This window comes from Pezoporus flaviventris, unplaced genomic scaffold (genome assembly GCF_033815535.1).
Source record: "Pezoporus flaviventris isolate CSIRO_AGI_PZ_B2104156 unplaced genomic scaffold, CSIRO_AGI_Pfla_v1 ptg000036l, whole genome shotgun sequence".
NCBI lineage: Eukaryota > Metazoa > Chordata > Aves > Psittaciformes > Psittacidae > Pezoporus > Pezoporus flaviventris.
In genome coordinates, this window is record NW_026892584.1 from 15,720,035 (window position 1) to 15,732,092 (window position 12,058).

At 35.8% G+C, this 12,058-nt stretch overlaps 1 protein-coding gene across 23 annotated transcripts in view; it reads right to left on the minus strand.

Moving 5' to 3' along the window:
- The window catches only part of GPHN (gephyrin), a 304,092-nt gene that overhangs the window by 20,196 nt on the left and 271,838 nt on the right, over nt 1–12,058 (minus strand). For all 23 annotated transcript variants that reach the window (XM_061463321.1, XM_061463333.1, XM_061463331.1 and 20 more), the window contains 3 exons: nt 10,447–10,505; nt 10,078–10,231; nt 7,945–8,066 (listed from right to left, as the gene is read on the minus strand). In XM_061463321.1, coding sequence (XP_061319305.1) covers nt 7,945–8,066; nt 10,078–10,231; nt 10,447–10,505 — 335 coding nt within the window. The remainder of the gene's footprint in view (nt 1–7,944; nt 8,067–10,077; nt 10,232–10,446; nt 10,506–12,058) is intronic.

The window sequence follows — 12,058 nt, forward strand, 5'->3', positions numbered from 1 at the left end:
CATGCCAAACAATGCATAGTTCATCTTTTCTTGCAGAATCTACGGAGAAACTTCTTTACTCTTGACTTGCAGGCAAAACAAAATGAAGCATTAAACACTGACATTTTGGAAGGAGGATCACAGATAATAATGTGAAAATATTTGCAGATGTGCCCTATTGAAACATTTTCACTCACTTTCTAGGTTCTTATTCAGGAAAAGGTCTCAAGGCATATTAAATGTCACCGTCTTGACTACAAGGGGAATGGGCTGTATTTATCCTAATTTTATATCTCCATAGTCAGTAAAGATGCCACTTCATTCATGAGAAGCTTCATACTAAGCTACCCTGCCCCAAGAGATAGGATTTGAAAAAAATGTCCAAAACTGAGAAAGTTACTGCTATCAGGATCTTATTTACAATCATGTTTTGCTAAGAATTCCTATTTTATGAAGACAGCATTTCCTTTTACATACAATTCTTCCAAGCCAGTTTCACTGGGAAGAAATAGTCATTAAATAGCATCCTTTGTAACAGAAATATGAAATAAGCTGAAATCTGTCTAGACACTCTTAAATGTAGGACAAATACACGTAAAATGTAAACCATCTTCATTAGAAACACAGATTTATAAATATCTCTTAAAATAAAACTCTAAAATAAGATGTTCAAGACTGAAACAGACCAGGTAGTGAATTGTCATTGTGCAACTCTTGAGCAGTTTTTTCAGCAGGCTGGACTGTTAACAATAACAAAGTCAATCTCCCTCCACAGTCCCCAGCACAGGCTCAGTTTACCCTGAAAATAGCAGCTGCTGTCTATCATTTAGGTTGGACCAGATGATACTTGATGATACTTGAACCTTGCATTCTATGATTCGATTCTGTGATCATTTCAAAGGTCACTTCTGGGCACACCGAGATCTTGTCTGACTGAGGAATATGAGAAGACTGGGCCTGCATGCTGCACTGTTATGCATGCACACGGACACTGCTACATGAAGTCTAAAATCCTCTTTATCGTTTTCTAAATCCTTGCCTGATTTCTCCTCATATGTCATCACGGAAATGGTATGTCAGATCAGATGCATCCTAATGTTGTTTGGAAGTCATGGAAAAATGTTAAAACTATTCAGGTTATAAGTTTAGGTGTCTATATCTTTCCGATAGTTTTCCTAAGATACCCATTTCCTCAAGCGGCTTCAGTCCCTTATTTGCTCTTCTATTCACTGCCAAAGTCAGTCTTTGTTTCTCAAATAGGGTCGCTATGTCAGGAAGTGACATACAAAAGACTTTCAGATTTCGTAAGTGATCCCAGATTCTGATGTACTCATCAGCATTACAGACAGGAGTCTCAAAAATCAACAACTTTTTCCAGCAAGGTTCCAAATCCTAAAAGTACTCTGACTCTCACAATATTCCTCTCCCAGAAGACAGACTGAAACTACAGATATTTCTAAACACGTGGAATTACAGAGATAAGGAAATCAAAAGCATCTTATTGAAAATTACAGAAAGTTTTACATTCATTTAAGCATCACATATTAAAATACCCAAAGCTCTGACTGGCAATCTGTCTTTACAGATAACTGTTGCTGCGTTATTTCTGCTGATACTGGTCTTCTGAGTTTGTTCTTCTACTACATATTGCCCATTAGCAGAACATGAAAATTAATTTAATTCTCTGAAGTAAAGAGTTCAGAGATTATTTGTGAGCAGGACAAATAATTTTGGTAAGTCTACCTGATTTTGTACTTATTAAAATCTGGGATCCTCCTTGAATTTGCTTCTCTTTGAACTGTAGATCACATTGAAATAAATATCCAATTTTGCTTTTAAATTTGTTTCTATCAAAGCATTTAATATAGTTTCCTATAAACTAATTACTTTCACTTTACAGCCTGAAATGCTCTAACTAATATCAAGCCATTGCTGCTGAACAGAAACTTTATTCAAAGTTTATTCTCCATGTGGCTCGGTATTACTGGAATGTAATCAGGTCATTATGTAAGAACTTTGTTGAACTAAACAGTCTGAGTTCTGATACTGTTGGAACATATGGTCCCTCTTTCAACCACTTAAAAAAATTAATGGTTCTTCTCTGAATTCTTGTTACGTTCTTTTCCTGGGAATAGAAAGGTAAGATCAAAAATAACCTTTTAATTGTACAGGAGACTTAGCTCTTTATACATATGCTAGAACTTATATTCAGCAGATTTCTTGCTACTATTCTCAAATCTTCTCCTAAATCTTTACTTTTTAGGATATAGTCCTCTATCCTGTAAATCTTACATTATTTAGTTATATTGTACATATATATAAAAAAACCATACTTGGCTGTATGCATGATATACTAATAAAGTTTTCCAAGTGATTCATATTGCTGAAACAGTGAGCCACCTTCAGCATTCACCACTTCTTTATCTTTCTGTATTTACTGCCTTTATTAGTTTATTTTCTTCTAGGGTATTAATAGTACAATGTCAACATTGAAAAATTTCTTAGTGACTTGGGAACCCAAATTCCTATATATGGTCTAGATATAAAGGATGTTGAAAGTAGCTTAAGTGAATGATATTTTGGCTTCTAGAGGCTGAAGTTTTCTTCTAAACAGAACTTATGTCTGCAAGATTTTTTTTTAAATGTTAACACATGTCTCAAGAACAGAGTAGTTTTTATTTCTCTCCAATAAGTACAGTTACAGATTACCGCTGTTTTCAAACACAGGAGGATTTTCACAGCATTCTGTCCTCTTTATTATTTGATTTTTAGTGTCATGTTCTACTACTGTGATTCTATAAATGCTAATTCAGGAAGAAGTTTATGCTTGTGTTGAGGACAATTAGGAGAATGACACATTGTTGTGCATTAGCTTTGCACCTGTCACCTCTATGGCATAAAATTTTATTACCTGTCACACTATGTAGTTTTCTACTGGTACAGAAGACCCCCTGGGCCTTGCACTGGCCCCTTTCACAGGTTCTTTTTTCCACCTCTGTCTTGACTCAAACATTTCTTTGTGTTTTTTGAATATGTGCATTAGATGTGATGACAACTTATCTGACATTGGCCCTAATGATTATCAAAAGTTGTGACAGATATTAAACATTTCCGCTTGAAAAGAAGAATATTCTTCTAGACAGGGCACAATGAAAGAGAAGACCTCTACGTCCAAACCAAACCACTACCCAGTGCCACTGGATTCATCAGCCTATGATCATACTTTATAACACCATCATTCTTTGAGCAGATCTGGAACTGAATTCACTGTGGCAAAAACTAATATTGTGACATTTGATTTACAGCCTTTTCTCTGACAAGCCTTTTCTTGCAGTCATTTGTTAAACGATACTATTACTACTAAAAATTCTGTTCACAGTATATTTGATTATACCCAAGTTGGACATTAAATTGGAGAGGCTAGGATTCTGTGCCTGCATTCTGTCTATAACTCACTCATATGATAATGCATGTCAAGTTGATATTGCATGAGAAATGTTAGAGTTAGAGCAGTTTCTCTGCTCTTCTCCCTCCACTCCAGATGTTCCATCTGAATGATAATACTAGTAATTACATGCAACCCACACAAGTACACAAGACTTAAACCTCTTTTTCAATGTAAAACATAAAATTCAAGCAGACTAAATCCTTTAATCAGATTGTAGGATCCCTTCCAAAATATGGAAAGACTATTTGAAAGCCTTTATTTTAGGGATATCATACAGCAATGCTGTCACAATAGCAAGGGTGAGTTTTAATGAGTTTACCTGTCACTTAGGAGCTCTATTTTGTCAAACAATATTGTCAAACAATATATGATAAAAGAGACATATATAAATGAGAGACTAATCAATTTTAATGTAGAAAAGCTCTCATATGCTGCTGATTTTATAACTATTCTGATAAATTTTAAAGCAACTGAGCAGATAAAGATGCAAATTTCCTAAATTTTTCTCCTATGGGGAGAGAGATATTCTTTCTCTCTCTCCATTGTGTAATCACAGGCTCATAAATGAAAATGCATCCAGAAGCAACTAATGTTATACTTGTCTCAGAGAAAAATGATATCAAAGGAATTAGAAAATACAGAAAAAAATGCAGAGAAGGGGAAAATGCACTCAAGTAAACAAAAGTAAAACTAAAGGACATTGAATGCATTACATATGGAATCAAAATTCTTTAGCAAGTTTAATAAAAGAGTCTCTCATTGAAGGAAAACTGTCAAAATGGAAGATGGCTTTCTGAAACAGAGGTCCATGCTATTTTGAAGGGCCAAACTTTAGAGCTTTAAATAAACAGTGGATACAAAGAACAACACAAATGAAGCAGACACACAAATATCTTGATAATTAAGTTAACGGCTCTACAGATCAGATCAAAGATGCAACTCTCATTTTATCACTGGTTTCTAAAGAATCAAATAATTTCATTGACTACAAGCAAAGCAAATTAAATTAGAAGCCTTTATAACTCGGTCTTGTTATATGAGACAACATTCAAAAGTACATTGGAATACCAGTTTTAACCGGCCAATTGTCTTTGCAATTTTTTGACAAGCTATTCACTTATTCACACAAAGATGAAAGACACGACAGTAAGAACATCAGAAGGGTTCTTTCTTTTTTGTTTTTGCATTTGTTGTTTTTGGAGTAGTTTTAGAAATGGAGTATCTTCCATTTCTACTCAGAGATGTGTGCTTTTCAAACAGCTTGCTTTTTACGTGCTAAGAACACAAATAGAGAAAATCTTGGCTTCTAGCCAGACGCAGCTTCAGCTGTATCACATTTTCCAGGTTTGTTATCTTTTCCTATTGCTTGCTTCTAGGATTTTAATTGTAGATCTTATCTATGTGCTTTGAACGTGCTGTTTTTATTCTGAATACTGAGTAATACATACAGTTTATGAGAATGGAAACAAACAATGACAACCTCAGAAATTGTTAAAATGATCGAAAAATAAAGAAATTGTTGGTTTCAATTGAAAATACAATTATTGGCTAAAGTGAGACTTGAGTGGCCAGTCCAAATGTAACTTCATATATGATTAGTAAGCAAAGGCAGTTTTGAAGTGTTCCTAACTACTCTGCAGACACCCACAGACATTCCATGTGCTTCCCCATCCTTTCACATACTCTCTTTGAATGTGTTTACATCTATCACAATTCCAGGCTATGAAGCAGCTGCACAAGCTATTTTCTTACCTAAACACCTGTGAAACATACACTGAACTGAAATATAGGAATACTTACCTCTAAGTTTATGTCTGCAAGTATTACTCTAAAACAATTTGAATATTAGCTCTGTAAATATGACTGACAGAATTTCTATGCTTGTTAAAAAATTTGACTGATTACAACAAACAACTGCACTCCCTATTATCTGCTGTCTGAAACTCTTATGGTACACAGAGACACTGGCAGTAAAATGGAGTAAAAATTTATTCAATTGAAAATGTATAAGCAAAAAGAAACTGGAAAAAATAAGTATATAACACCCAAGTGTGAAATATGGGAATGAAGAAATACCTTACAGTGATACTTTAAAAGAAAAAAATACAAATCTTTAATTTTCCCCTCTGAGAAGTATTGTTTGCCGGTTATTTTTACTACATCTATTTTTACTACAGGTATTGCAGGCACATAAAATCTTTCTTTTTTTCACTCTTTAGTTATATACTATACATACAAAATAAAGTGCACATACATATGAGCATGAACACACACACACAAAATCTATGGTTTAATTCCAGTAAACCATGTAACAGACACTGGAGGCTTGTTCACCTTTTCTATAAACATGCTGACTAAATCACCAAAACCGTACCCTTTGTAAGAATAAGTCTCCTGCGTTTGTTCAACATTTGCTTAGTGGCTTTATTACATAATGAAATAATACCATACTCACTATCTAATTTACATTAAACTAATTTACATAATCAGATTTTTCCTTTGACTGGAACAGAACTGCAGATGCATTTTGTTGTAAAGGGGACTGTGCTTGTTTAGCCTGGAGTAAAGAAGGCTCAGGGGAGACCTTATCGCTATCTATAACTACCTTCAGGAGGTTATAATGAGGAAGGTGTTGTTCACTTTTCCCAAGTGATATGATGAGAGGAAATGGCTTCAAATTATGTGAGGGGAATTTAGTTTGGATAGTAGGAAAAACTTCTGCACTGAAAGGGCTGTCAAGCATTGGAATGGCTGCCCAGGAAAGTGGTTGAGTTGCCATCCCTGGAGGTATTTTCAAGATGCATAGACATGGCACTTAGGGACATGGTTTAGTGGTGGGTTCGGCAGTGCTCAGTTAACCATTGAACTCAATGATCTTTAAGTTCTTATCGAACCTAAATGATTCTATGATCCTATGACTCTAAAAATGATTTGTTCTTTATTACTGAAAGCCTTCAAGATTATTTATCTTCATAGATACTCCATGTCTAGGAGGTCACAGAAAAAAATCCTGAAGGCAATGGAGCACATAGTCAGATTTTTGTACAATAACCTTCAACTCTGGTTGACTTTATAGCAAATTTGAGACTATAACTATTTGGTTAGGACAAGGCCATAAAGAATAAACAAGCTTTACATTCTCATGAACTTAGACTGTGTTCTCATAAAATCACCACCTGAAACTAAAAACATTCATGGGCAGAAGGTTTTTGATATTTATTAGTATTTGCAATAACAACAGATTTTTGCCAGGCCAGAGTAGCAATAAAGATGCCTGAATGCAAGTCAGTGAAAGCATCCAGGAGGGTGTGCTTTCCCTGAGATCACAACAACCACTGTAATTGCTGTGCATCACATTCCCTTGAACACTTCAAATACAACTGCATGTCCTGGAGCCACCATTCAGGTTGGTTCACTATTGTAAAACCACTCAGTGGCTGGCCCATTCATATACTTTCTGTCAAACCAGTGATGCTTTGTATTGAATCCTGCACAAGGGAAGACTGGTTTTGAAACGTGCTGTTCCCTAGCAGTAACCCTGTCTCCCTGCTTGGGAATTTTGTCATCAATTTTGCTGAAATTCACTATTTATTTTTTTTTTTTTCCACTTCTTTCAGATCTGGCCTCACTTTTAACTACCTATAAGGAATAACCCTTTCCTCAAAGAGGTAGAGGTGAACCTGAACAATTCCGCATCAAACCAAGTCTGTCAGTTGGTTTGATACCCAAAATGAGAAACAAGAAAACTTGATCAGAGCCTTTGGGGCACAATAAATTCAGGAAATACATTATGCTGAGAAACTCAAGGCATTGATGAGAGGCACTGCACAGCCTTGCAAAGGACAAAGGACTGAACACTTCAGTCACTCATCCTAGAGCTCTCAACAGGAGATGTTACTTTGCTACCACTGGGAAACAAGAAGCAATCACTGTCAGATGAACTGAAAGACTGATCACAGCTACTACTCTGTGACAATCAAAGTTGAAACCATTAAAGGAAAAAAAAAATATTCACTCTTTCGAATTCTTTGATACATTGAGCAACATCCAGCAGTGGGGCCTTCCCCAAAAGACACTTACTCATCATCTGACAAAATTTTATACTCTAAATTAATTTTGTCATGGAAAATAAACCCTGAGAAAAACTTTCCTTCTTTATTGGATCAAAAAAGAAGTATAGTTGCTGTAGAACTGTCTCTTTTTGCATTTTTAAGTATGGTGCTTGTAATGATAGCGCATCAATAAATACAATTTGCACAGTAATACATGCTTCAATGAACAGAAGGCAAAACAAGATAAACACCATTCAATAAAAAAATTATCAAATTATCCCTCTTAATATTAGAATAGACTTATTTTCTCTAATGAAAGGGGTAAAACATCTTCAAGATGTGCTCTGTCACAACATTGTCACACTTGCAATAAGTGACGTATTCACTGTCTTCTTTTTTCCATGGATGCCATAAAGTGCACCACATGAATATGAAGTGACATCTTTACTAACATGTGGTACTTACTTATCTCCCACAATTCCCAAGTTGATTGTTGGATAGCCATGTTCTTGGATTGTAGCTAGGAGAGTTGAACGGTTACTATCCCGAATCTTTCCTGGCAAGAGGTCATCTTCAGGATTCAGTAGCTATAAAACCAGAAACACTTTTAGTCAGTCTACTTGCAATACTTTGAACAAGTTAAGAATTTTCTTCTTCGTATGGGACAGAATATTAGACACCTATAATAAAATACATATATGTAAAGTGATTTAGTGAATTTAATTTAATAAGATATATGCTTGTTTGATCCAATCCTCCATGTTGCTTAGTTTGTTTCTATTGGTCCAAGCCTACAAAACCTTCTTTCTTCTTATGAGTACCTGGCTTCTAATCTCAAACATTAGAAATCAAACTACAAACTTTAAGTTTCCAAGTTACTGCTCCTATTTAAATGATTCCAAAGGAACCTCACTGATATTGCTAACTAGATTTAAAGGTATTAAAAGACATTTTGAAGTTCATTGTTTACTTACTAATAAAAATATTTTTTAAATATAATAATCAGTATTGGAATAATAGACAGAAGCTTAAACCTTTGTTCTCATACCAGTTACTGAATTGGACTAAAATCTTTCTTTCAAGATAGTATCATAGCAATTGCCTTACACACATCCTATATTGTGGAATTTAAACTACAAAACATACATACGTAAACATATTTTACATATAATAGGATTTTTTTGTAGGACACAGAAGAACAACGCAACATTGTCAGGAAGTAACTAATAATAAAAATGCCTATGTGAAAATTACAGCCATAGTATTAGGTAGCAAGGTCAGAATAACTGGAAGTAGAGCATGGCTAAGTTTTAATGCTTTGGCTAGCAACTCTACTTCTGTTTCTATTTATAGTGAAGATTTCCATAGGATGTTTAAGAAACCCACCACGTAGGGTTGGAACTAGATGATCTTAAGGTCCCTTCCAATCTTAACTATTCTACGATCCTATGGTCTTTATTAACACAAGATACAAAAGAGAGTGCCCACATTGATAATGGACCCTTTAATGACATGCAAGAATCTTCAGTCATACAGAAGGTACTATTCAGAAAACCATCACCTGCAATCCTTGTAGCTCTTTGGATTTGTTCTTCAATTAGCAGTATGTTTCCTGCACAACACACCCTATTTATGTTAGGAAATCTGGCAAGGCTGGCCTCTGTCACCCACAGTACCCAATAATCACAAAGTAGCATTTACTGGGGTTGTGGAAGTTGCAAGGACACCGCGAGACTACAAAACTGAACCTATTAAAAGCATCCAAAGTCATTCAAAATTTAATATATTCAAGCTGTATGGAATACGGCTATGGAGTTCATGTTTGTGTCTGGATTTCAAGAAGTTTGTCTCACATGACAGCCAAAATTATAGGTCAAACTTCACGCTGTCTTTTAACTTCAAACTGACTTTATCTCAACCCACAAGTTTTTTTTGCTTTTGCTCTTCCTGTTCTCTCTCTGTCCTGCTGTCAGAAGGAATGAGCAAACATAGTTGCTGGCCAGGGTCAACTCCCACATATATAAAATCCCTAAATTAAGTTAATCCTGAATCTAATTTTTCTGATGTATTTAAAAGAAAGCAATTAGAAAGCTGGTCTGCAGTTCTACCAATTGCAGATTATCTGGATTTCAACATGTGCTACTATTAAAATACTGAGGCACAACACTACAGCAAGGCATTGAGTTTTCAAAGACAGGTTATCTACCATTTGCACTATAGCTACAGAGGAGTGCTGCTCAAAAGAAATTACTCTTCCAGTCATGACCGGCAGTACAAGTTACCTCCCTGACTACCCCACAGGTCCTCCCTTCCCGGCAGGAGAAAGCAGCTGGCACATAGTTGGATACAGTACCAAAATTTTGGCAAAGACAGTGTGTGAGACTTGTAACAGACCACTGAGGGAGAAAGCAACGGCACAAGCACAGTAGGCACAAGCAGACTATTATGGATTGATCACTCATTAAAATACCTCATGTCAGCACAAGTTGCAGTTCAAAAAGCAAGTCTGCCTGGGAATAGGGTGGAAGTCACTTTCCAAAACACTGTCCCAAGAAAGATACAGTAACGGAGACCTTCATCTAAACATTCTTTTCTTACCTCATTCCCTGTCGACATGACTGCAACCACCGGAAACTTGTTAACTTCTACTTCAGTTACTCCAACAGTTGCTAAGAGACCAATCTCGGATGGACCCATGTGGGTTCCTTTAGCCAACACACATTCGCCTCTTTTAATGTCATGTCCTATAGGTCTGAGCACAGAGAAAAATGAAAGAAAAACAGAATGAAATTGAAAGTGTATTTCCTTGATTGGTCCTGCTCCAGGTAAGGAGTGTCCAGGGATGTCTATTACTCCGGTTTTCAAAATGTCACTACTACTTATGGTTAAAAAATTACTGTAAAAATCACCAGCTCTTCGATTCCTTACAGAGGTATTTTACTGTTTATGAAGGAGGCTGTTACAGACCTGATATCTTGGCCCGGTCGAGCCTGCACCAGGATTCGAACCTCTAGCTCTTCAGTACCCTACAAAAACAAGGAGATCAAATACGGTCAGCTGGGTTATTCAAAGAAGATGAATTATCTTTAATTTCTCAGAAGTCTACACAGCTTATGGTACTCATTACACTGAGACTGTATGGTTTAAGCATCATCACTGTTCTCCTGATCCGTGTGTCAAGATTGTAATACAATGTGTGCTAAAATGGAACTGCTTTCTAAGAAGTTCTGTCTTTGATGAGCTCACCAGCTTTGAATATATAGTTTTACCTTCCTTTATTTAATCATCTCTTCACTTATTTACCTTTCTTACATTATGTCCTATGTTTGTCTGTTGATCTGGTACATCAAGCAGATTCCTTCTATTTCTCTCAGCCAACTCGATGTGCTCCAACAATTTCAATGATGGCATTTCAAAAAGACCATTATTCTGACAGACAATGTACCACTACATCTGCAGAAGGACAGGAAGATGCTATATGCACTAGCTGTTTCAGGATTTTCATGTCGATTCCTGCAGTGGAAACACCTACTTGAGAGCTTTGTACAAATCAGAATAAGTCTGATTCGACCATGTTTTTCATGTGGTTAAACCACAAGAAGAGAGAGTGGCTTTAAAGGTCTGATGTCTATTTTTAATATTTATCCTTACTTCTTCAGAATTTCAATGGTTTGTTGGCTCGTTCAATGCAAATAAGTGCAAAGAAATGGCACATGACCTATATTGTTAACATTTGATTTAAATGCCCTGCAAGTGGGTTGATGATACATAACTCAGCTTTGATTGCTAGTCTGTCTGTAGCACTAAAACTACAGTTGCTTACACTGGAACAGATTTTGTTTTTACAGTATCATGTAGTGCTTCATACTTACAGTACCTCAGAGTTATAAATCGGAAACTAATATTACAAGACAAACAGGCACATTATTGTCACTTGGAATTTCTGCAGGAATGATATTGTTGCATAGAATACTGGAGACATCACTTTTCTTAAAGATGATATGGGCTGCATTTTCTGAGTTCAAACTAAGTGCTTTAAATTAAAGGCCCCAAAGTTAAAGTTAACAAATGTGGTGTTATGTTCAGATTGTGATTCTGTTTATCTACTGTGACAATGGATAAATGAAACCAGGAATGAACAAAAACATCAACCCTGAAAAAGCTTATTCCTTACTTTATCACAGCATTTTCAAAATATGTTTTAAATGCAAATTCTGTTTCTTTTATACCTGCTCCCCTTGTTTAAGAGAAGAGAGTATTTTTGGATGCTAATATCCAAAATGGCTGTGCTGATGTCCAGGGTGTCCTTTTATCTCCCTTATTCACATCTGAAACTCTAAAAGATGCTTTAGATTGATATGAAAATCTGGGGCAACAGTTAGCCTAAGTATTAATTTTATTTTTCCAACTCTGGGGTGTGGTTGGCCAGCCATGAAATTCCAAATTTTCCATATTTTTGACAGCCAGGAAGTTTTTAGGGAACAAAGAGCATTCATTTGAGTAATAAAAAATGTCCTATTTAGGACTCCTGGATTAGAGGAAACAAGCAGAAAACCCTGTGTTTTAGGATTTTAGTAAT